We start from the raw sequence: 25,824 nt of genomic DNA on the forward strand, positions 1-25,824 counted from the left end.
GGCACCTCGGCCTGGTCGGGCACGTCGTCGTCCACGTCGCACGTCAGCTGGCGGATGCGCTCCACCAGCGAGTCCTGGCGGCGCTGCTTGCCGCGCGCCAGCAGGGAGCGGCGCAGCGTGTTCCTCTCGATGGCGCGGCGCAGCGTGCCCTCGGCCGGCGGGATGTCGGACGCGTCGGCCTTGCGGTAGCGCCGCGTGCCGTCCAGCGTGCGCAGCGTGTCCGCCGTCAGCAGGTAGGGCAGCGGCAGCGGCACCTCCTCGTCGTCGCCGTCCGTGCTGGCCGGCAGCGACCCCGGGAACAGCTGTCGCACGGCACTGTTGGGCCGCTGCAGCGACCCCGCCTGCAGGATGCTGGACCCGATGCGGAACGTGAGCGTCACCTCGCCGGGGTTGTTGGCGGGCGCGGCGGGGGCGGCGGTGGCGGCGGCCGGCGCCGTGCTGCCGCTGGACACGCTGTCCGACTCGGCACCGCTGGCCGCGGACCGCTCCGCCAGCTCCTCCTCCGTGAAGCGCACCATGGGCCGCAGCGCGTTGTCGTTGTCGTCCGTCGGCGAGCTGGGCGACGGCGACGAGGCGGTGACGGCGGAGGCGGGGGGCTCCGGCAGCGCGGGCAGCGCCGTCGGGGCGGCGCCCTCCTGCGAAGGCGTCCGCCACATCTTGCCGCCCTTGAGGATGCCACCCTTCACCACCTGCTCGCCGCTCTCGCTCGCCTCGCGCACGATGCGCCGCTCCGTGACCGTCGTCATGGTGATGGTCTCGACGATGAAGCGCTGCTGCGCGGCGGCCGCGGCGTCTTCGGCGGCCTGCTGTGGGCAGACGGCCGGATTAGGGAGGGATGTGATGTGGGACGCTGACTCGCGTCCACGGGGAGAACTGACCTCGACCTCCAATCTTAAGGCAAAGTCTACTAGGGAGAGAAAATAGAAAATAGCGAGGAGCGCGTGTTTCTAGCGGCGCCTCCGAGAGGCTGGGGCGGGCTGGGCCTGGCCGCCCCGGTCCTTTATCTGGGCTGGCTCGGCTGGGCTAGGCGTCTCTATCCGCTTAGGTCGCCTCGGCCACACAAGTGGAGCGCACCGTGCAAGACCGAGGCCGAACCCCCGGTCGACGCCCCAGCCAGCCCGAAGCAGCCCGAACAGTCGGTTTCGTCGGCGGCCAAGCAGAATCTGGCCTGAATAAAGCCTCTTAAAGGAAAATAAGTCTTAAGCCAAGTAGCTTAGGCGCCAGCCTAATACGTACCGTAGCCGCGGCGTCCGTGCTCGACGTGCCCGACGTGGAGCCCCGGCTGGGCCTCCTGGCCGAAGCCGGCAGCCCGCTCCCCGCATCCTCCCCACCGTCAACTGGAACAGAATAAAGGCAGGCTCATTAGCGAAGGGGTGGCGCGCCGCGCGGCGCCGCGCGTGCCGGGCTGGGGTCGCGGCGTCCAAGACACGTGCGCGACCTTGCCGCGTCCTTGGCCGGCCTTGGTTCAGGCAGGCCGACAGCGCGACATCGGCATTCGGCCACGTCGGCGAGGAACACGACGACGTCCGCGTGCGGCAGGAACTGGGGCGGCGCCGCCGCTCTAGCCGACGCGTGTCGGTCCGTGTCTTCCCGTGTCTGCCGGTGAGACGGAAGCATGGAGTAGAACAAAAGCACGGCCGCGTCGCTGCGCGCGCTGCGCGTTGCTGTGGGAAGGAAAACAACAAAAACAACGCGCAGCCAATTATCGCGCAATCGCCGGGCCGCTTTCTTCTCCCCTCATTTTGCTCGCTTCAATGACAGACAAGGGCCTCATCGCGCAGCACTGCGCAGCACTGCGCGGAGAAAAAGAGGACGGCGTCGTTCTTCCGAAGGGATTCGCTGCCCGTTTTCATCCTCAATTAGAATCCCGTCCGTGTGTTTGACTAGCCGCCTGTGTGGGTGTGCTGTGTGTCTAGGCTGTTGCTGCCGGGTGCGCGTGTGTGTGTGCGTGTGTGTGCGAGCACGTTTTCTTGTACCGCCGCACCCGCGCCGGCAAAGTATGCAAAATAGAAAGGGGAGCGTCGGAGCACTTGATAGGGTGCTTGACCGGGGCGAGGCCACCCCCGCAGCGCGCGGCGCCGGGTGCCGTGTGCCCCCAGGGCCCGGTTTCCCGGCTGGCTGGATAGTTGCGTGCTTCGCCGCCTCGTCGCGCTGACGTCGCGTCCAAATTACTCATGTGCGCGAATAACGCGAGCGCCCGGTCCGGGCTGCTGGCACAATCCGGCGCGGGGAACGCTTAAAACTTGATGGCACGCAAAGATGTGACCCACACACACACACACACACACACGGCACGCGGTGAGCGTGACGCGGTCAAAGACTCCACCACCTCCACACCTGTTTCGCCCTCCCCCTCCCCCGGCACCAACAAACATGTGCGTCGTGGGAGCGCGGCGCCTCCTGCCGCCCCACCTCATGAATACCGCCTGCGCCAACAACATCATCACGACCGACAACAACAACACGCGCCGCAGCACCGCAGTCGGGCACCGCACCGCGCACCGCGCACCGCACGCGTGGCTGTAGCGGAGCGGGGCAGAATGTGATATTTCGTGGACTCCGCCGAGCTCTGTTGGCAGCGCAGCACGGCGCTCCGCCGAAAAGACTTTCCGCATCGGATTACCCGGTGTAAAAATTCTCCGTGCTTCGTGCTTCGGCTTTGGGCTTCGCTCGCGGCGCGGGAGGAACTTTGTTGACAGGTTTTGTTTTATCTACGGCCTCGCAGGGACGGCGGGGAGCGAAAACGGGGGCGGCGCGGGAAGCGGCAGCAGCGACCGACGAGAGACAAGTTTTTAAAAATAAAATCAAAGAGAGATGTTGACCGACGCGTAGCGCCAGGCGCCAGGCGCGAGCGCGACTCCGAAAGGAAAACGAAGCGTGAGGGAGAAAGAAAAAAAAAGTGGAATGCAATTAATGAAGTCAAGTCAGAAGTCGCGGCGGGGCCTTCGCTTCCAGGGGCTGCCTCGCCTCGCCTCGCCTCTCGCCGTCGTGGCCTCGCCCAATATCCACTCTCGTCACCCGCATTCTCGCGACCTCCGCCAAAGACGCCCGCTCGCCCGCGGTGGTCAGCAGAATAATGAAATCCCTCGAGCGGCAGTGACTGCGGCGGGGTGCAGATTTATTTCCTGGATCCGTATATTTTATTGCGAGACAGGGACAGTGCGGGCTTCCCTCTCTCTCGCTCTCGCCGTATCGCGGCCAAGATATGATTCACCCCATTCACATCCACTCCAGGCCGGCTCCAGGCCGGCTCCAGGCTGCCGGCGGAGCTCGAACCGTTCGCTCTGTCCCCCTCGCACCCGTGCGAGCTATGCCGTGGGCGCGAGAGAGGCAGAGCGAGGCGCGCGCCGGGACTCCCGTTCAGGATGCCATAAAGTACGGCGAGCTTCCTTCAAATTGCTGGCTCGCGTCGCGTCGGCCGATGTGAAGCGCCGGGCCGGCGAGCGGCCGGGCGGCCCAGCGGCCAGGGTCCCGATGGTCCCGAGGGAGCCGGGGGTCGTTAAGGGATCATTTCCATTATCCCGGGGGACGCGAAGAGGACGGCGACGGCGCGCCGGCGGCAGGAAAAGGGGGGGGGGGCGCTCTGCTCGCAGATTTGGAGCGAACGACGGCAGAGCAGTTCCGGCCCGTAGATTCCGAACGGCCATTTTGCGAGGGACGCGCGTCGCGCCGGCACACTGGCAGTCTGGCACCCGGATTACGCCGGCGTTCTTTATTTCGGCGAGCGGCGCGGAACGAGTGGCGACGAGCCGAACGGCGGCCTGGAGTCCAGGTGCAAGGGGAGGGGCGGCGCCGCGCCGCGCCGTTCCGTCTCCATCCAGCACGTCTTCCTCAATCACTCGGGGGCCCGGGTGGCGGCTGCTCCATCACTGGCCCGATCACGCCTTGCCACGCCTAGCCTCGCCCCGCCCAGCGCGATTATCACGCCAACCCTTCCGATCCGGTCCCCCCACCCCCCAGCCTAGAGGACTAAACCCTAAACCCTTAACCACTCCCGCCCGAATCGCCCCCGAAAACCTCTTGACACAAACCCGACTTAACCTCGCCTCTCGGACACGCCACGTCGGTCGGGCCACTCAACGCCCCACTATTGTCTTCCGTGACGCCCCCCCCCCCCTCCGTGGCACAATGGCCGGCGTGACGCGGTGACGTGAGTGCTGGACACTGTCCAGGACGCTGTCCGCGACGCGCGTGCTGCCCACGGCACTGTGCAACGCGACGCGACGGCAAGCGACAAAGTCACGAGCAGGGAGGGGGCCGCACAAACAATGCCCTCCGCACTGGAGTGAGTGCCACTTGCTTTCATGGAGACCACCACACGCCTGCGGTGGGCTGGCTGGCTGGCTGGCTGCCTGCCTGCCTGGGCCTATCTTGGCCACCTTTCCACTGAACGCACGCAGAAAGGATGCGGTGTAAAAGCGGCAAGAAAGCCGGCCCCGAAATGGCTGGCCGAATTTCTGCTACTTGGCGTAATGGCCTCTTTGATACTATCGCCCTTTGTGCAGCCCTTGACAGCCTTTTGCTCTTCGGGGCGCTCGCCCGCCCAACCGCCCGCCTGCCTGCTGGGCGAATAAAAACCCGGTTCGTGCGGGTGATGGAGGGCCGGACTAGCGACCTTGGGCCGGGCCATGGCCGGGCCAAGCTAGCCCGCCTGCCCGCCTGCCTCACGGAGAAAGAGGCGCCGACGCCAATCCTATGGCGGCGGTAACTTGATGGCGCGTGGCCGAGTAAACGGCCGGCCAGGTCTCGCCAAATATCAGCTCTTTAGTGGGCTATATAACGGCTCTGGGGAAGCGTGCGTGCGGAGGGATAGGGGGTGGGGGGAAGGGGGTGGGGAAAGGGGAGTGGTGATCGGGAGGCCGGGGGGAAAATCTGGCAATAAGAAGGCCGATCAAATTTCGCGCCGTCGGGAACGCTTATCGTCCGAGGCACGTATGGTCCAAATTTTACGACCGAGGTCACAAAGTTATCATCCCCGCCCCGCCTTTTACTTTGCCGCCCTATCACCCCCCCCCCCCCTCTCCCGCAACACCTCCACGCGCCGCCCTAATGTTCGACGAGCGACTTGTAGGATGCCTCTCTTTACGACGAGCCCTTCACTTTGCACACCACGCCGCCCGCCACGGCCGCGACACAACGCGCACGTCCGCGCGATTTTGTCGTTGCTGTGAATTTAATGGGTTCGAGGGGTTGACGCCGTGCACCGCCACACCGCGGTGGCGGTCCTCTTGATGGTGGCGGCGGCCCGGCCCGGCCCGTCCAGGGCGGCACACAAACACTCCGCTGGAGAGGCAACTGCTCCATTGTTGTCGATAACACCGCCCCGCCCCGCCACGCCGCCCCCGCCGCCCCCGCCACTCGATCGGGATCACTCTTCCGATCGCGGCCACGAGCAGCAGCCAGTGCGGGGCACGGGCGTGGGCGGGGCGGGGCGGGCGTGAGCCTCGTGTGCGTGAACGGGCCGGTCCCCTTCGGTCCTTCGGCCCCTCGCCATTCAAAGGCACCGCCCTGGAAAGGCCTTTCGCCTCACACGCCCCGCCATGCCCCACCACGCCCCCACAGTGGAGGAGATTCACGCGGCCAGGCCTGTGTGATCGCAGTGATCGCGGCAAAGCGCTTCCGCGACCATTCATCGCGGAGGAAGAAGCAAATAAAGCGGGAAAAAAGCGGAAGGCCTGTCACAGCAAGGTCGGCCTGATTTTATGGCGAATTTCCGTAAGCTGTGCCACCCCGGTCCGAGCCCAACTCAAAGCGCGGGCGTAGCACACGCACACACACACACGCACACGCAGCTTTTACGTTATTGATGGACGCTCACCCTGCTCCTGGAGCGCGAAGCAGACCACCGTTTGGCGCCCCATTCATATCCAAGTTGGGCTCTGCGGAGTTAGTTCGCGCGGAGTCAGTCCATGTCCGGGGCCGCGTGCCGCTGGCGCCGCGCAGACGCCGCTCGTGCCACGCCGTCGGGGCCTCGCCGACGCTCGTCGGGGAACTAACTCGGCCGGGCGGCCGCCACGCCGCGGCCCTCGCGGACTCGCGGCCCTCCGGCCACGCCCGCCCCGCCCCGCCCGGCACGGCGAGACGGCGAGACGGCGCCGAGGAGAGGCGTGGCGGAACGCCTCGCAGAACGCCTCGCAGAACGCCTCGCAGAACGCCTCGCAGAACGCCTCGCAGAACGCGGACCGCCGCACCGGTACCTCGAGGCCGCGCGCCCCGCAGCGAAGACGCCCCCCACGAGGTGCCCCACCACGCCCCGCCACGCCCTGCAGCACCCAATATAGCCGTCCATGGAGTTCCCATGGCGCCGCTCCGCTCGCCGCGATCCTGCCCTGCCTGCACTAGATAGAGTGGCGGGACGCCCCACCCCGCCCCGCCCCACCCCGCCCCGCCTCTGCCGCGACGCGCCGCGAATCGGAATGGAAGGATGTGTGTCGATTCCCTTCCTGCCTTCTTCCCGTTTCTTTTCATCGCCGTCCAATCTGGTCGCGTGGCAGGGCGCGCCGCGGCCTTCCCCACTGCCGCCCTGCTTGGCCCCCGCCGCCCCCGCCCCACGCTCCGCTCGCCTCAATGCATCGCATCGTCTTCGACACTTCCTCCGCCCGCGCTGAGGCGAGGCGAGGCGTGGGTTGTGGGTTCAAACACCCCGCCGGCGACAACAAAGCCTTTTTGTGCCGTGTGTGTTGGCTGCGTAGCTTTTCTCCTGTATTTGCATTCCTCTCGGCCGTCTTCCCCGTCCTCTTCCGCGCCGCCAAGGAGGCCATAACGCGGGCAGTGACGGTAGCAGCGGCGGCAGCGGCGGCGTGTGAACGCCACGCGGCGTGGGAGAGCTGCCCGACGACGGTCGTCGCCTCCTCCCGGTGCTCCGCGCGGTCCCACCAGTGGGCGCGGGCCGGCCGCGGCTCCCACACAAGTCAACGCACACACACGCACACACACACATACGCGGCACACATCCTGTTGAGATTATTTTCCATTTTCGCTTTGGCACGCCTCCTTGGCAGAGCTCCGCGCGGCCCGCCTAGTCCATCTCATGACTATGCATACGACCCTCCGGGCGGGGGGGGGGTGCAAACCGCCGCCGAAAGGGGGAGAGAGAGTGGGGAGGAGCAGTCCGAAGGTGGTCGTCACCATGTTGCAACAACACTGCCCACCCCCTCGACAATGTCCGGGCCGAAAGTCGAGCAAACAGCAGCTGCCGCCACGCCACTGTCGGCCAGCCGCCCGGAACCAGGCTGGGCCGGGGTCGGGCCGCCGGGGTGGACCGCGGACCCGCAAAGCGCCGCAAAGTTTAGCCCCGCCGCCTGGACCAGTCCCTGGACCAGTCCCTGGACCGGACCAGTCCCCCTGGACGGCCAGCACTTTGATCACGGCGCCCAAAATAATGGGACCCGCCCTGCAGGCCGACCCCGAACGCGCTTCTTCGCTCTGTCTCTCTCGCACCGCTACGGGACGCGCCGTGAGTGCGAGAGAGACAGCGCGAGGACCGCGCGAATCCGGCCGCTGGCTTTGCTAACGAGCTGCCGCCGCCAGTGGCTGCAGTGCTGCAGCGGCCCGGAACGACGCCACCGTTAATTGATTTGCACGCAAAGCCTCGGAACAGCGAGGCAGCGCGGCGCTCCACCCAAAGCGCGTGGAAATGGGCTAACGCCTGGCTTGCCTACCCATACGGTGGAGCCGGAGCTGGGTCAACTGGGTGCTGCATATGAATGTGTCTGCTCAAAGGCGGGGGCGCAGTGCGGGCCGCGGGTACAAAGCCACGCATCCAATTCGTCTGAGTACGCGCCGCTACCCCCACCCCTCCGCCTCGGCCGGCTCGGCTCGGCTGGCGCACTCTAAGGCCGGCGCACGATGGGATAAGCAGAGTCAATAGCACGGCGTGCACAAAGTACCTTAAAGGACACGAAGGGCTGCCCGAGCTGCCGGCGGATCGGGTGCGTTCCCTTTTGGGGGCATGCGCCTCCCTCCATCTCCCTCGCTCCTCGAAGGCAAACACGCCAGTTTACTTTCTCGTTTGTTGTTTTTGAACCAGTATGCCAGCGGAGGTGCTGGTGCTCCAAGACCGTGTGCGGGTCTTTGCATAGTTATGATAAAAAACAGGAAAATTTGACAAAGCACCCCGATTGTTTTACAATTCACCCCGAGTAGTTTTGGAAGCGCGGTTTGCAGGAAACATTGACCCCTGGGAGCGATTGCCACCTCAAGGAAGCAATTAGGAGTTCGGCCGAGGCGCCAACAACTTTAGTGGGGCGGGGCGCCGGTATTCAGAGGTTCAAGCAGCGCGCTTGGCAAACAGCGAGCAGCTCATAGAGAGGGAAGGCAAGGTGGCGTGGTGGGAAGGCACCTGCCTGAAGGCCTGCCTGATGACCTGATAGGCAACTTGGTGGCGTGGGAGAGAAACGAGGCAAAATGAGAATTCCGACCGCCTTATCTAGACTGAGCTCTTTAAATCCCGCAGCCCGTCCCCGTCGGCGCCGTCTCGGTCCGTCGCCGTGGCCGCCCTCCCCGACTCCTTGACGCTCGTCTTGAGGTAGCCTAGCAGGGCAAACATTTGCCGTCCTTCCCCGCGAGAGTTCGCTCCCCGTCAGCCTAGTCAGCTGCAGTCGGACGAAGCGCGGGGAAATCCGGCGTTCCTCAAAGACGAAGGCGCGAAAGATAAATCCAGTTGGTGGTCGTCGTGGGGATGATCCGCCCGCGCCGCGGTGGCGCTACTGTTGGGCGGCGGCGCGGGGAACTACTTGAAATGCGGCAGCCCCAAACTTGGATTAGCAGTGCACGGAGAGGCCCAGCCGAGTCAAGTTGTCGAGTCCGGCGCGGTCCGGCGCGGTCGCCGCCGCCTCCACAAGAGCCAAAAAGTTGTCAGGGTCATTCTGCTATGCTCTGTGAGGCCGAGCCGAGAAATGCCCGCCGCTTCCCTCTCGCCTCACTTTGCTGTCATCTGCATCCAGGGCGGAACGCGGAACGTGTCGAGTTGAGAGTTTTCAAGTCGGCTCGCCCGCCGGGCCGGGCCGGGCCGCGGCAGCTGATACCAACTTGTTTGCGAACGGGGCGGGCGGGGTAGGGGGAGGCCCGCGACTTCCAAGTGACGTCACTCGGTGAATGCGAGCGAGGTGCGCGCTGCCCGGCGCCGCCATCCTCATCCTGGTCCACGACATGCTCTTCATCCTGGCATTCCTTTCAGGACCCGCACTGCCAGAGTAATTGGGGAGACGCCGCTTCGAAAACGGCGCCAAAAAGTCGGACCCACTTTGCAGCGCGGTGCAATAAGCCGGCCGCCGCGCCGCTGCAGCGCCACCGTGATATTTAATATGAATTAGCGCCCGAGCCAAGTCGGCCAGGAGTGGCTCCAAAACGAAACGGAGTGACGACGGGAAAAGAGTTTCCAGTGTCGCGGCGCGTTTTGCGCGCGCATTATGGACCCCGCGTTCCTAGCCCCATTTTTCGCCCCATTTTCTCGGCTGACCTCAAAACGGTTTGCGCGGGCAAGAAGACAGGCGGAGAAGGCCGCGGGATGGCACGGCCTCGACCCTCCCTTCCCCTCCCTCCCTCTGCCTCCCGGCCGGCCTCGGCCTGGTATGTGGCCTCCTTGACGGAGAGGAGAGATAAAGGTGGGATAAGCGACTGCAAGGATCCTGCAAGACTCCTGGACCTCCTGATTCAACTTAAAACGACCCCGGCGCTGCGGCGCTTGGAGTGCCGCTCGGCTGCTCGGCTCAGCAGAGCAGAGCCACTTCGCCCAACGACAAAATCCGATCGGACTTATTCCACCCCACTATTTTTTTCTTCCACGGAGAAGACGCTTGCCTCCACTAGATTTCGTGGAAATGTTGAGAGAGCACACACAAACCGCTTAAAAATATTAAAATAAAAATAAATGTGATTTTGAGACTTGAAATTCATTTGTTTTGAATGGGGATGGGATGGATTCTCAATTTTCTCTGGCAACCAAATTCCAGTGTCTTTTCAGGTTCGACGACCGTTGTCCGGCTGCCAAAACCTAAGACGGGTCCAAAAGTTAGGCCGGCCCGGGTCCAGGGCGTAGGGCAAGGCGAAGGGACCGAGGGTCACATGCTGATCACCCAGGGCACCTAGGGCCCCGGCTTGGCACACCTCTCCGACTGACGGCACTGCGTGGTGCGGAAGGCGGTGCGGGGGCGGCGCAGGGGCGGCGCCGGACGGGGGGCACGGAGGCTGAGAGCAGCAGGCCGGGAGCAAGGGTGCGGGCTGCGGACCAGTCTATCGATCTGGAGTGGGTGGCGAGGCGCGCGGGGGCCGGCGGAGGCGGCGGGGGGCGGCGGGGGCGGCACACGGGAGCGCGGGGGCGTTTGCGGCGGACTGGCGCCTACCCTATCCCCCGAGTTCAATGTTGATGTAATTAATGGGCCGCATGCATTTTGGGCCCAACAAGCCCATCGGCCGGGAGCGTCCCGCCACGCCACGCGCCGAGGGGGCCGGGCCGCCCGCCGCGCTTGGCGGAGCGGCTAACCCGATTGGCGCACGCACGGCCACGCCGCGCCACGCCACGCCGCGCCACGCCGCGCCACGCCGCGCCACGCGTGGGCACGGACACACAGAGTTATGATTGGGATATCCTCCTCCGCGGCGTCACGGCAACGCAACGGTAGCGGCGTAGCGGCAGCGGGCGGTAGCAGCGCTGTCAGGGTGATGGATGAGGCGGCAAGCTGGCAGCAGGCTGATTCCGTGACGAGGACCCCGTCGCTCTGTCTCTCTCGCACCCGCACGGCACACCGCGAGACCGACAGAGAGCGCGGAGCGGAGATGCCCCGCTCGGAATCAGTCCGCTGGCAGGCCCGGGACATCGTTTGAATTCGGGCCGCTTGACGTCGCTTTGCGCAGCAGGCCACAAAACGAGTCGAAAATAAAAAGGCGAAGGAGAGGAGCTGCAAGCCTGCCAGCCCGCCTGGCGGCGTCCTTTTGAGATAGATTGAGTCGGCGACTAACTGAGCCCCCAGCGCCCGGCCCGGCCCCTGCCGGGTCCTTGGCAGAGTTAAGGGCTGCTCCAGGAGGTATAAAGGAGCTGGCTGCCCTGGGGCTGCCCTGGGGCTGCGAGGCCGGGGCTGAGGCTGAGGCCACCGGGCTCAGCGGGCTTAGTTTTACTCGTTTTACTCTTGCGGCTCGGCGCGCGGCCTTTGCCCCCGCCGGCCTTTGCACCTCGGCCGAGGCGAGGCGAGGTGAGCCAGGCCGGGTAGCCGCGGCGGCAAGCGGCGGCAAGCGGCACCGTGTTATGTACTCTCGCTGGATTTGCGGCTCGGGGAAAAAAGGCCCGCCGTTTGGCGCTTCGCGGAGAAGCGAGTCGGGGGAACGCGCGGCACGCACACTGCAAGGGAGGGCGCTGGCCAGCCGCGGCCGTCCCCGAAACGAGATATTGTGAGGTGTGGGCTACGCGGCTACGCGACGGTAACGGCACACCCGAAGTAACGCCCTGGGAACACTGCGAGGCAGAGCCCGGCGCGGCCACGCCGAACACAACAACATGGAAGGCGGGATGTCATGCGTTGGCTGGTTACAGCGACGGGGCCTTGGCTCGCCTTGGCTCGCCTTGGCCACCACGACGTAGCACTTTTTGCCAACCCCCTAAGAGCGGCATCGGGGGCCCGAGGGACGGCGGGGGGTGGGCCCGTTATGACCCAGCCCCCTCCCCCCACCCCCTAGCTGGAGAAATAATTGTCCAGCAGCACCCGGGCAGGGCGCCACGTGCGAGGAAAGACTGCCGCAGCCGCGGTGGGACGAACACTGTTAAAAAAAATATGAAAATTCAGACTGATTTCGTCTTACTTGGTGGTCTGAATCGTAAATTCATAAAATGGTATGAATATTAAGACCAACTGTCTGAAAAGTTTGACCTGTTGTCTGAAATTTGAATTTAGACTAGCAAGTCTGAATATTCAGAGCGATGGCTATCAAGTTTTGTACATTGTCGTCCGAAAACTAAATTCATACTTGTGAAATCGGAAAACGAGTGAAAAAACCCCGTCCCCTTTGTACATTTTTCGATTTTCTCAGAACTTTTATCAATACTACTGTTGTATTTCAAATAATATTTACGTTTAGTGTCGTAAAAGCATAGAGAATGTTTCAGAGCTCCGAAATCGACACTTATTGCTCTATCCGCTAGGTGGCGCTAGTGTCGCATGGATGATCTTTTGGAGCTAAAATTGCCACTTGAAGGCGATATTGCGAATATTTTGTTACAAACTTATTCCAAGTGATTGTCTGAAAGGGCATGAGCGCACCAAAGCAAGATTCAGGTTAATAAGTGCAGTATAAGCTAAATAACAAAGGATACAATTTCACTCTCGCGCATGGCCACGGGTCGGCGCGTGGTTGGGCTAAGGCCGCTCTCCCTCGCAATTCAGCAGTCACCTCTAGCCTCTTCACTACCTTTGCAAGTAGGAGTCTACTGCCGTGTACCTAATTTTTGAGCCGAGACGATCCGCTGAGCGACTACGATAAACCGATGGCAAAAGTTCGCCGATTTGTGTTGTACTCTACAGAGTGGCATTTTTTAGTGCGACTGTTCAATACATTCGTACAACTTAGTCTGATAAAATAGACCGACTGGTATCATTTTTCATACAACATGTTGATCTGAAAATTCAGACTAACGTCGTCTGAAGCTTTCAGACCGCGAAGTATGAAAGTTTTGGTATGAAAATTCAGACTGAATGTAAGTAAATCGACTTCTTACAAAAAATTATGAATTTTCAGTAAAAAATTTTAACAGTGAACGGTTGGCGCGCTGCGGCGGTACGTGCTGAGAAAATACCGAGAAACGATATGACAATTGGACAGCCACCCCGACCTTGCAAGGCGACCGAGTCCGTGGGCAGGCCGTGCTGGCCGTGCTGGCCGTGCTGGTGGCAGCCTGGGCGAGGCGGAGCGACGGAGCGGCAGACTGATTCCAAGCTGGAGGTCTCTCTCTTTCCCTCGCACTCACGGGGCGCCCCGTAAGGGCGCGAGAGAGACAGCCCGACGGGACCCGCCCGTCCCTGCAGCGCGAGATTGGAGGGCTCTCATTGTTGATTCAGCGCGGCTCGCGGAGCGTCGGCGCGCTGCTGTTGGCCGTTGGGCCCGCGCGGCCCGCTGGGTGGCGTTGGCGGCCGTGGAGGCGAGACGTCGCTCTCGGCTCGTTTGCCTGGTTTGCCTGGTTTGCCGCGCGCCGCCTTCACAAAAATGTTTATCACGGCGACCAGATTGCTCTGCGGATTCGCACCCACCCACAGCCGCAGCCGCGCTGTTCCGAGTCATTTGGCGCCTCGTTCGTCGTTGTTCGTCGATCCGATAATGAAACCAGGGGCATTTTGGCGCCTAACAAGCGCCATCCACTGCCGCCGCGCTGGAGATGGGGCGGTATTGGAAACCGAACGTCACTTGGCGCCGCCAGCGCTGCTGTGGTGCGCGGCGGGCGGCGAGCGAACTAATGTGACACCACCGCGTCGCAGGCACGTCCCAGCCCTGTCCCGGCTCTATCCCCGCCCGGGCGTGGCCTAAGCCCCCCTAGCCTGCATGCCGTGGAGGGCGCGCCATCGCCTTGCCTCGCCCTGCCATCCCCGCGCCGCTTGGCCCCTCAAGAACAGACGGAATCCGTGATTCGACACGCGGGTCCCACTGACGCAGACGCGCGGCACCGTCGGCAACCCTGCCGCGATTCACGTCTAGAATTGTTGGCACCTCCGCCGGACTTCTGGCCCACTGTGTGGCGTCGCAGCAGCACGGCCAACAGCAGGCGGTGCTTTCGTTGGCGCTTTCCCGCCGTTTCCCCGATATCCCGGGACACGTGTCGTGCCGCCGTGTTGGCACCGCCGCCCAGTGGGCCAGCGGGCCCAGTGGAGTGGGGCGGCATGTGGCGCATAATGTGCGTAGGGCTGGCGGGGCTGCGTGCCGCCAAGTCTTTCCCTCCAAGTCCCTCATTAGGCCCTGCCAAGAGGCGCGCTGCACCCCTTCCCCCTGCCCCCCCCCCCCCCCCCGCGCATACGATGCTCGTCCGACTAGAGCACTAAGCAGCTCAGGGCGCGCAGCCCGCCCGGCTGTAGTAGTGTTCCATGTCGGCAGCAGCCCCCTCTGCCTGCCCTTTGCCAACCAGGGCAGCCAGCGGCGCCCCGACTGCGATCTTGCGTGGCCCGGGCGGGGCACGGCCTGGGTCCAGCGGTCCTCCTGGAGACGGGGGTCTCCCTCGTTCGGCTGGACAAGGGTACCGCGACCTCTGGTGCGCGGCTTTGCAAGGGGCGCACGCCTTGGCGCACGCCGCCCGGCCTCGCTGTGTCCCTCTCGCTCCCCCGCGGACCGGTCCGTGAGTGCGAGAGAGACGGCCTGGCTCCGTTTGTGCGCGGGCCGCGCGGGCTCCACCCCGCCCCGACCGCAGGACCCGAACGAAGGACAAGCAAGGCCAGGCTGCCGCAGACCTGCTTGAGAAGTCGCCGTTGCGTGCGAAGACACTGTTTCGCGTTGTTGGTACACGCGCAGCTACAGTGCGCTGCGCGAGGCCCTATCTTTGAGGTGTCCTCCGGGAACAAAAAGGCGGCGCGGCGTATCGCAAACGGTCTGGAGACCTCCATGGAGGTCGCGGAGGTCGCGGACGTAGTGGTGCGAGAGAGACAATCCCTATTCGGCCTCGCTGGCCGGCTGTGAGAATCAAGTCCAATCGCGGCGGGAAGGGCAGCGCCGCGCCGGACAGCGCGCCGCGTCTATAATGCAGTGTACGACCGGCGAGGCGAAGCTGCGAGGTCTGCGAGTCTGCGAGGCACGTCGTCGCGAGTAGCGCGCGGACCGGGGGGCAATTCCCGTCCAATTCTCGCCTCGGGGCGTCCCGTCCTGGGGCGGGGCGGGGTGGGTCCCACCGCTGTCCGTGCCAGGCACGCCGTGCAATCATCGGCCAAGGCCGGGGCCACGCGGTGGCGCGCTGGCGCGCGCTTTCAAGGGCCGCGCGTAGGAACTAGCGCGGACGAGGCGGAAGTCCTGGTTGATGTCCTGACGCAGGTCCTGATGGAGACTATGCCAGCTCTCGGCGCCACGCGCGCCACGCCGCAGCACGGGTCCCGTGACCCATTTCCTCGACCCACTTCCACCGAGCAACACGCCCGGCTCCAGGGCGGGGCGGGGCGGGGCGGCGCGGGGCGGCGCGGGGCGGCGCGGGGCGGCGCGGGGCGGCGCGGGGCGGCGCGGGGCGGCGCGGGGCGGCGCGGGGCGGCGGGCCTACAGACCGACCACCCCCTGGTGAACCGATAGGCTGGGTGGGCCAACCGGGCCGTGCCCCGCCGCTCCCCGCCACCGCCCCGAACAGACGCAGACCCCGAAGGCCCGAAGGGTGTAGGGCCCGTAGGCTAGGCCGGCTGCTGCCTGCGCCGCCTCCCCCTGAGGGTCCAGTGACTCCAGCCGGCCGAGCCCTACAACGCCCGGCTGCATCCAGGCTGCCTCCAGGCTGCTTCCAGGCTGTCTCGGGGCCGCTTCCCCGGCCACCTCAGCGCCACCCTGCCGCCACCCCGGGCCGGGGATGCCAGGGCCTCGCCGCGCGGAATGGGGCCGGATCGCAATAGCGGCAAAATATTGGCCCACGAATCCCGGCTCCCCGGCGCGGTGGGGCGCGGCAGAACCGCGCACCGTCTGCGACGCCGGCGGTCTCGAGCGCCGCCAAGCCCACGCTGCAGGCGCGTAGGGGAATCGGCCAATAGGGAGGATTTAAAAGTGGAGCACCGCGCCGCCGCCTGCGCGCTTCGCGCTTCCTGCAGCGGCCTGATAGAGCCGGCACTGTGCGAGTTCGCAGCCCGTATTCCCCGCGTTCGCCGCGCTTCGCCTCGTCCTTTGTGGCGCGCGCAAATAAATGGATGGAAAAAGAGGGAAAACCTCGACGATTCCTGCCGCTTTCAGGAGAGGGCGCGCAGCGCACTGCCCGGCCCGGTGCACGCCGTGGAGGGGGTGGGCGAGGAGATTGGATACAAAGGAGCGAGCTGGGCCGAACCCACACACAGATGCACACACACACACACACACACACACACACACACAGAGCGCTGCCTCACCCCCCGCTCCCCGCACACAAACACTCACAGTGGGCAAAATAGGGGGCGCAAACAAAAGTGAAAACAATGGGGCGGCCGAGGACAGCAGGAACCGTGCAGAACGGCGTGCTGGCGTGTCAAGCGGAAAAGGGGGGGGGCGGGGGGGGGGGGGGGAGAGAGCAGGCTCGCGAGAGTGGCGGAAGGGGCTGCACCAGCAGAGGGGTGGGTTGCAGGTGACAAAGAGGAACGTTACATCAGTCAGTATCTCGTCGGGGGAGGGGAGGGGGGGCTGGAGGGTGGCGGTGCATGATAGGGACTCCCTCTGAGGAAGGGCATCGTCGGTAGCGCCGGGGCGGACAAAGCTTTTTAATAACGGGATGGCAAGTAAGTGTAAGACGGTGAAAACCCCCGACGCCGTGCCCTCGCACTTCATTCGCCTCTGCTTCTCGGTCGGAGCGAAGCGGGGACGGGGAGAGGCCGCCCGCGTGCCGCCAAGTGTGAAAGGGCCTCTGCGACAATCCGTGGAGCGAGTTAACTCTGCGACGGAGTGTTGAGGGAATGCTGCGCAGTTCGTAATTTGTTAGTCAGTGCTGGCGGGCGGGCGTGTTTGCCTGTGTGCTCTACTGGTGTGGGTGCGGGCGCCTCTGAGTGTGTGTGTGTGTGTGTGTGTGTGTGTGTGTGTGTGTGTGTGTGTGTGTGTGTGTGTGTGTGTGTGTGTGTGTGTGTGTGTGTGTGGGGGGGGGGGGGGGGCCTCGGCTGAAGGACGTGACGAGGGCGAGTCCTTCGCTCCTCCAACTGACGTGGCGGTCCTCTCGGAGCGAGCGCCCCGCTGCCACCGCGCCACAACCACCGACGCTGGGTGCTGACCGCGCGGCGCGCAGCGCGCAGCCACAGCCTGCGAGGTAGTCCGCGCGCTCGACTGCGCTGCAGTGCGGGCTGGCCTACCCGCTCGTTCGCAGGCGCTTTGTCCGAGAACACTCACTCCAGTGGCGCGCCATGGCGCTGCCTCGGTTCCAGGGAACCGGGCTGCCCGCTGCAGCACTGCCCGCGGCCCACTGCCCTCCGTCCCTGCACTGTGAGTGCCCCAGGCGGGGCCACGTGGGGCTGGGAGAGACTACGTGACGCAGCCTGGGCAGGACCGAGGCCAAGACTCGAGCCAGCACTGCGTCCCTGCAGCTACACCAGCTACACAGCTATACAGCGCGGCGCCGCCGGTTCGCATTAAAAAGAGCCGAGAAAGACAAAGAATCGCCCGTCGGGATTAAACCAGCGCGCGATTAAAACTGGACCTTTTGTGTGTGCAGCCTTAATGGCCCCGGCGTGGGCAGCGTGTCTGGCCGTCCCGGCGCGTCTGGCCGAGATGAGAGGAGCGGGCAGCGCGGCGCGGGGGCTGGAGAGGCTCTAGAGGGGCGCTAGAGGGTCCTGGAGGGGCGCTTGAGAACGCTGCGCCGCCTGGAGAGGCGGGCAAGGCCGGGCAAGGCCGGGGGAGCGAGGGTTTCGGTCCGATCGTTTCAGACTGCCTTTACCCTTTACCGATCCCAACCAGGTTTGCGGTGGAAATTGCCTTGGCACCGCACGGAGCACACAGCGCCGAGGACCTGCACACGATGGAGAACGCCACCGCCACCGCAGACCGCCCCGCCCCACCGCACCCTGCGGGCAGTGCAGAAGAGCCCCGCCTTCGGAGCGCTCATTGAGGCAAAACCAACTGGTTCTTTAAATTTGCAGAGCAGGACCGCAATGTGATACCCCGTGGCACTGCGTGGCACTCACACCCTCACACTGGCGCGCCACCACCGCCACGCCGGGGCCGTCGGGGGGTGCGAACGCGAAAAGTACACACCACCGCCACCCGCTCGACCCGCGGCGCGCCTCACTGCCCCCGCGCTAAACAAGAAGAAGTGCTTGCTCGCTAACGGGCTAACGGAGCGCCAGCACGCGCGCTCTGCTTTTCCGCATTTTTTCGTGTATTCTCTTTTTTCGCGGTCGTGAAAGAGAAACTCCTGTGCGATCTGCTCCACGCTGGGCCGCGATCCGTCACGCCAGGGCACGGCACGGCAGGGCACGGCAGGGCAGGGCAGGGCACGGCACAAAGCGTTCGCAGGTGAGCGGTGCACACAGCTGCACGCCATCCGCCCACGCATCCCTGCCTCCCCCCCTTTTCCCTTCGCCTCGGCCGCCCCCGCCCACTGCCACGCCGTATTTTGCACGCTCGCTGCTCCGCGCGGGTTCAAGGGGGGGGGGAGGGTTCCCGAACGCAGCGACCGGAAAGCAACACCCATTTCGCACACGCGGTCCCCGAATAACTCGACCGATCGGAAACATTTTGGACGAAACGGATTTGGTAGTTCGAGAGCACGCCGCCGTGGCGGCGCCAGCTGCCCTCCACGCCGGGCCTCGGCCATAGTTTTATTCATAAATTTGTCTCCCGATCGGCAAGTCTTATTTGCGGTTGTTGGAATTGAGAACGCCGCGTTTGAATTCTGAATAATTTAGATAATTAATTAAATTATGCGGCCGCGGCACAGCACGGCGGTGTGGCCACGGCGGCCACTTTTTAAGCCCCGCCAGGCCAGCGCGGCTCGGACGCCAATTTAATTTACGTGGATATGAAGACCCCTCATGGAGGGCCCCGGCATCCATATGCAAAAATGCCCTCGCGTCCCGCTGGGATTACCCGAACCGTGTCACGCCGGGGGGTAACTTTTTATATTTCTCTCCTGCTACCAAGTTCCGCGGGAGTTTCATTTCGCCATTATGTCGCGCGCGGAGGCGGAGGGAGCAGTCGGTCACCTTGGAGCGAACGACGCGGAGCCGAGTTACATCGACGTGACCCAGTGACTCGCTTCGGCAGGGAGGAGGTCTGTGTGACACACACTCTTACACACACGCACACACACGGTGGCACCGATCCGAGCTGCGAGGCTGCGAGGCGAGCGCAGCACACTTGGCCGGTGTCCACGACGGCTGTCTCGAGGGCGGTGCCGAGCGAGGCAGTCGAGGCAGCAGTCGCCCCGGAGCCCGGGCCACATTTGTCAGGGACGCGGCCGCGCGGGGCCGGAGCGCGCTGGAGTCCACGACCAAGTCCCCGGGCCCAGCCAGGCGTGGCGGCACGGCGAGGCACGGCGAGGGGCAGGGCGGGGCAGGGCGACGGACGCATTGTGACAGGGTAGCGGGGTAGCGTGGCGGGTGAACAACCTGTGCAGACAGCCTCACAGATCTCGCCCCGGCCCTGCCCGCCCCCCCGACCGCCCCCCGGCCGCCGGCCCGAGAAAGGTCGTCGGCAAAGTCGATAAGAGCAGGGCGCGGCACGGTCGGCCCGGTCAGAGGCCCCAACGGGTACTGTATGGCGAGGCCGGCGAGGCCTACCCAGAGAAGGCCCCCCCTGGCGCCACGCACTCCAGCAGCCCAGCCTGCCGCGCCCCTCGAGCCCCCTTCACGCGCGCCTTATGTTTCTCCTCGCTTTTCCCCCGAAAAAAAAAGAGATTCTGCAAGGAATTTTCATATTATTGAATTTTTCTTTGCCGCTCCGCTCGATCTCCGCGACGACGCCTCTCCCCAGCTCTTCCCCGACTCGGGCCGAGGGAGACGCGGACGAGCCGTGGACGGCGGGCGGCGCGCGCTGCCGCCTGATTCGGCTCATCTTTCAAAAGAGCTGTCACCGACCGGCGCGGCGGCGTCGGCCCGCGACAGCGCCAACGAAACAATTTGCGCGAGAAAAAATAACAGAAAGAATAAACGAATAAAAAATGACGGGGGAGCGACGCGCCGCTGGGCTGGCCTAATGAATGGAGGCAGCGCCATCGGCGACGACGTGGCCGTCCACTGAAAACGCCGCGAGGCTGGCCGTGAGGGTGACCGCCGCGAGGCTAGCCGCGAGGGTCACCGTGCGGCTGGACGTGGCCGTCACCGCGATAGGCGTCGCGAGGCTAGCCGCAAAGGGCTGTCGGGGGTGACATTGACGGTCACTCTGTCCGAGCGGCCCACCGCACGGAGCGAGAATCGTCGCGCCTCCCTCAACAACAACAAACCCCCTTCCCCGCCCCCTTGACGCGTGGTGGCTACGCGTTGGCGCGCCCCGGCGTCGCGTGAGCGCGCGCTCTGTGTCATTTCTATTTTCTCGCGTAGGATAAAGACTGGAGAGAAGTATTCCAAGGGCACCCCTGCGGCGTGCCGGGCCGCCGGCCTGGAGGGCTGGAAGGGGTAGGTCCGCCAGGACAAAGTGCCCCCCCCCCTACACTAACGAGGCTAGAGACGGCATTCGGCATTCCTGCGCTCGCGATCCTCGCGGTCCTCGCGGTGCTCCGCGGTCGATGGGTGACGACAGGCGGTGTAGTTTTTTCCGGCGCGCGCTGGATTCGATTTCCCGCGCATTCGACACCTCCAGCAGCGCGTTGCTGAATGTTAAACCAATGGTCCCAACCGAAACTTTTAGTCTTTTTCGGAGCGGCCTTGGCGATATCCCGCGTGTCGTACCGAAGTTTCGATTTTCAAAGTCGTTTTCTTCGTTGAGTAGCGCCTTATTTCAGTGAGTAGACAAGCCGTCCGAGGCCTTGGCCCCCGCACCACGCCGCCCGGCCGCGGCGATCCGAGTTGCGGCTAGACGGCTCAAACATCGCCCTCGCAACCCCCTGCCCGCCCTGCCCCGCCCTGCCCCCCGACGGCGCGGCCGGGGTGTCGCCCTCGCCGTGCGTACGTCCTTGCAGGGCTTCGCGGCCCTTCGCGGCCCTGGGCCGCCCTTCGCCGTACTGGATGGCCCTTGGCGGCTCTGGGCGTCCCTTGGCACGGCACTGGGAGGCACGGCCACGCGCAGCGCGCAGCCCTGGATCGCATTACTCGCACACTCAGACTCGGGGCGGCGAGGGGTAGCGCCGCCGCGCCGCGCTTGAGCCGTCCGTGTGTTGCTGCCCGACCCGACGCATTCCAACCCTCTCAGCCCTCCGCCCTCCGGCGGGCGAGACAGAGACAGAGACACTCACCTGACTCGGAGCGCCGGGCCTCGCGCTGCTGCAGCTGTGCCTGCAGCTGCTGCGTCAACTGCTGCTGCAGCTGCTGCTGCTGGCTGCTCAGCTGGCTGTGGTGAGGAGGCGGCTTGGCCGTCGACGTCGACTGTTGAGGGAGCTGCTGTTGTTGTTGTTGCTGCTGAATATACTGCTGTTGTTGTTGCTGTTGCTGCTGCTGTTGCTGCTGCCTCAGTTGCTGCTGTTGGTACTGTTGTTGTTGCTGCTGGTACTGCTGGTATTGTTGCTGCTGCTGCGCCTGTTGCTGGTACTGCTGGTATTGCTGGTATTGTTGTTGCTGCTGCTGCGTCGGCGCCGGCGTCTGCGTCTGCTGCTGGTTGCCGGGGTAGTGCGGGTGGTGGTGCCGGTGGCAGAAGTTGAAGTGTTGGCTGTCTTTGTAGCCCTCCGGCGGGCTGAGGGTTAGCTGGTGGTCCGCGTACTCCACCGACGGGCTTTCCCCGTGGCCGATGGGGTGGCCCATGGAGTGCCCCACCTGGTGGCCCATCTGGTGGGGCATGGGGTGCATCTGGTGGGGCATGTGCGGGCCCAGCTCGTAGCGCGCGTTGTACCCGGAGCAGTACTCATTGTCGCACTCGTGGAAGCCCTGCTGGTCGCGGTCCCGCGCGTCCCGGGCGTCCCTCGGGTCGCGGGGGTTGCTGTTGTTGTAGTAGCCGCACAGCTCGTAGTGGCCGTCGCAGCCGTCCTGGTCGCACTCGTCGTCGTCGGGCTCCTCGCGCACGATGATGACGTAGTCCGACTCGAAGAACGTGTTGAGCGACTCGTCGAAGTGCACTCGCCGGCCGCGCTGCCGAGGCCCCCGGCTGCTCTCGGTGCGCTTGAGGGCCGACTTGAGGCCGTAGGGGCCATGGCTGTGGCTGTGGCCGTGGCCCGGCCCGGGCCCGGGGCCGTGCGCGAACTGGCCCTGCTCGCACGTGCACGTGCAGGCCGCCTGCTTGTTCTTCTTCTTGTCCCGCATCACGGCTGGCGGCGGTCCCAAGGCGTCCAGGTCTACGTCGAGGGCATGGCCGGGGCCGGGGTCAGGCGATGACACCTGTAAGGCCTGGTCCGGGACGGCCCGGGGCGGTGGTGTGTCCCCGGCGTCATCAGACGGAGAGGGCGACGGGGTGTTGGTGGCGGGGGCTGTTTCGGCGGGGTCGGAGGCCTCTGAGGTTGGCGCCGCGGCGTCGGCGCTAGGGTCCGCTGAGGTGGTGTCCGCGGGGTCGGCGACGTCCGCGGCTTCGCGTTCCGCGGGCTCCGCGGGCTCCGCGGGGCTGGAGTCCGCGGGGGCGCACTGGGCAGGTGAGGAGCGGTGCGCGCTGGTTTGGCTGTCCTGGAAGGGAGTGGGCGGCGCGACCCCGGCCGCGGCGCGCGCTACACTGAGGGGGCTGGCAGGGCTGGCAGCAGCAGCAACGCCCGCCGGCTGAGTGCCGCTCTCGGTCGATGGGGGTGCGCGCGCCGACAGCGGCGCCGACTCCCCCTCCGAGCCCCCCAGAGCACTGCTCGCGGGCGCCCCCTCGTCCGGCCCGGGCGGAGATCGAACCACGGTCTCCTGATCCGTGTCCTGGTGGTCCTGGTGGTCCTGGTGGTCCTGGTCCTCGGCCGGCTCCTCGCCGATGCTGTCCAGGCGGCCGAAGACGGTGCTGCTGCTCAACGTGTCGGTGTCCTCGTCCATCATGTCCTCGTACAGGTCCAGCCGGGACTCGGCGCGCGGCGGCAGCACCTGGCCTGCCCAGCGGTCGACGTCCTCCTCTTCCTCGTCGTCGGCGTCCTCCATGACCACGCCGCCTTGGCCGCCGCAGTCAGACTGGAGACTGGCCAGGCTGGCGAAGAGCGTCGCCAGCGCCTCGGGCGTCGCCTCCTCGTCGCTTCCTGCCTCCGGGGACCACGCCCTGCTCGACGCCCTGCACGGCCCGTCGGCGTCCACCTGGGCGTAACGGCCGTCCTCGGCGGCCGCCAGCGGCGCGCGGGGACTCAGCGAGTCGTCCATGCCGGAGTCCACCTCGCTGTCCACGCGAAGGGACAGGTCCTCCTCGTCAGAGGCCAGCCGCGGGCCGCCGTCGCCCTGGCTGCGCAGCTGCATGGTGGCCTTCTTCTTCTTCCACACGTACCCGTCCTCGGGCGACGCGGTGCTGTCCACCGAGCCCCTCTCCTTGAGCGAGACCACGGCGTCGTCGTCATCGGCGAAGGCGAACGGCGCCCCGCCAAGGCGCAGCACCAGGCCGCGGCGCCCGGACGTGTCCGAGGCCCGCGCCAGTGGCGCCACCACCGCGGCCATCACGGGGACCTTCACATCTGGAACAGGAAGCGCACATGGCCTTAGCACAGCGGTTCTCAACCTTTCTCGGCTCGCGACCCCAAATTTGTAGCCAAAAATTTCCGCGACCCCCAGGAAAAGTTTCGCGACCCCACGGGACCCCTCCTTTAGCATGCCACTGCGTCTGATCCGAGGCGGGCATTTTGCTCCCTCAACGGGCAATTGGTCTTTGGACCTTCCTTTAGCATGCCTCTGTTACGGAGTGCGATTATCAGTCTTAGTTTGGGAGCAGTATTGTCTCAAAGTTGGCCAAAACGCTCAGAAATGTCTTTAAAAAATCATGTTTTGGGTCGATTTTAAGCAGCCACTGCGTCTGATCCAAGGCGGGCATTTTGCTCCCTCAACGGGCAATTGTTCCTTGGACCTTCCTTTAGCATGCCTCTGTTACGGAATGCGATTATCAGTCTTAGTTTGGGAGCAGTATTGTCTCAAAGTTGGCCAAAACGCTCAGAAATGTCTTTAAAAAATCATGTTTTGGGTCGATTTTAAGCAGCCACTGCGTCTGATCCAAGGCGGGCATTTTGCTCCCTCAACGGGCAATTGTTCCTTGGACCTTCCTTTAGCATGCCTCTGTTACGGAATGCGATTATCAGTCTTAGTTTGGGAGCAGTATTGTCTCAAAGTTGGCCAAAACGCTCAGAAATGTCTTTAAAAAATCATGTTTTGGGTCGATTTTAAGCAGCCACTGCGTCTGATCCAAGGCGGGCATTTTGCTCCCTCAACGGGCAATTGGTCTTTGGACCTTCCTTTAGCATGCCTCTGTTACGGAATGCGATTATCAGTCTTAGTTTGGGAGCAGTATTGTCTCAAAGTTGGCCAAAACGCTCAGAAATGTCTTTAAAAAATCATGTTTTGGGTCGATTTTAAGCAGCCACTGCGTCTGATCCAAGGCGGGCATTTTGCTCCCTCAACGGGCAATTGTTCCTTGGACATTCCTTTAGCATGCCTCTGTTACGGAATGCGATTATCAGTCTTAGTTTGGGAGCAGTATTGTCTCAAAGTTGACCAAAACAGGCACAACGATTTTTCAAAGACATTTCTGAGCGTTTCGGCCAACTTTGAGACAATACTGCTCCCAAACTAAGACTGATAATCACACTCCGTAACAGAGGCATGCTAAAGGAAGGTCCAAAGACCAATTGCCCGTTGAGGGAGCAAAATGCCCGCCTCGGATCAGACGCAGTGGCTGCTTAAAATCGGCCCAAAACACGACCCCAGCTACCTCGCCGCGACCCCTTAAAATTTTTTCGCGACCCCACTTGGGGTCGCGACCCTAAGGTTGAGAACCACTGCCTTAGCAACAAGAAAAACTGCCAAGAAAACATCTCAAATTTTTCCCCCAATCCGGCGTCTGGAAACTATGTGTTTTTGCCTTTAGTCGTCGAAAGTTCGGACACTCATCCCACACAAAAACAACAACTCCCACCTATTATGCTCTTGGCGATGAGCGAAGTGCCTGACACACTGGCTGCGCTGCACGAGATGCACGCGGCGCTGCACCGGCCGCGGCCAACAAGACTCGTGCAACCAACGAGGCCTCGGCAACGGGGAGCCCGAAGAACGAACCCACACGACGCCGAGACAACACTGACTAGACTGCCTGCCTTCCTGCATGCCAGCCTTGTTTCGTCTCCATCGCCGTGCCGTGCCACGCCGTGCCGCGCTGCGCCCGTCCTGCCTGTCGCACTGCTTCGCCACGCGATGGTATGACGACGAGGGCGAACGCCGGTGGCGGGGAGGGCGCGCCCTGGCGGGCCGCGGCGCCGTTCGGGGGGGGGGGGGGGGGGGGGGGGACAGTCAGTCATGTCACCCATCCGCCCCGACTACCCCGAATACTAAAGCGGCGCCGTAAAAGCTCGCTCGGTTCAAAGAAAAGCGCAGCAATCAATGACAGCGCGAATCCGGGCAGCGCACATCGCGTCGTGCAGCCAAGCCCTGTTCTCGTCCAAGTTCCTCGGCCCCGCCCCGGCCCGCCCCGCCCCGCCCGCAGGTCGGCACATTGTTCGCCGATGAGTTTGCTGCAAACAGGGAAGCCTCAAGCCGCAGGCGCCCTCGCACACGCAAAGGGCTCTCGTCCGCCCCCATCGCTCCCCCCCCCCCTCCCCGCCCTTCCCTCGGGACCCCATCCACCCGCACGGGAGGTGCATCGGCAGCAAACCAACCTGCTGCGCCGCGCGGGCCAAATTGCGCCCTGCTATTATTTATCCAATAAAGAGGGGGCGGGGCGGGGCGGGGCGGGGCTGACGTCGACGGCGGAAAGGTAAGCACACGACAAAGGAAGGCCTTCCTCCTAAAAGTAGAGCATCGGGGCCTGCATCGCCATGCCGGCCGTGCCTGCAGTCGACTCCGCTGTAGTTCAAGGGCGGAAGCGCCGAGATTGAGTGCAAAGCCCGTGGCGATACAGAGCGGCTACACCGTGCGCCCTACTACCCCGCCACGCCCTTCACCGACCCGCAATGCGGGGAGGGAGACCTGGTTTGCCAGACACAAGAGGTCC

At 64.3% G+C, this 25,824-nt stretch overlaps 1 protein-coding gene across 1 annotated transcript; it reads right to left on the reverse strand.

Moving 5' to 3' along the window:
* Positions 1-818: 818 nt before the first annotated feature.
* LOC117643445 (transcription factor SPT20 homolog) lies at positions 819-22,688 on the reverse strand. The gene is made up of 3 exons (XM_034382358.1): positions 20,993-22,688; positions 1,237-1,337; positions 819-904 (listed from the first exon to the last, which is right to left on the reverse strand). The coding sequence occupies exons 1-3, from the start codon at positions 22,686-22,688 to the stop codon at positions 893-895; spliced, it is 1,809 nt and encodes a 602-aa protein (XP_034238249.1). The 3' UTR covers positions 819-892.
* Between the last annotated feature and the right edge of the window lie 3,136 nt (positions 22,689-25,824).

The sequence above is a fragment of the Thrips palmi genome, unplaced genomic scaffold, assembly GCF_012932325.1.
Source record: "Thrips palmi isolate BJ-2018 unplaced genomic scaffold, TpBJ-2018v1 HiC_scaffold_1, whole genome shotgun sequence".
Classification (NCBI taxonomy): Eukaryota; Metazoa; Arthropoda; class Insecta; order Thysanoptera; family Thripidae; genus Thrips; species Thrips palmi.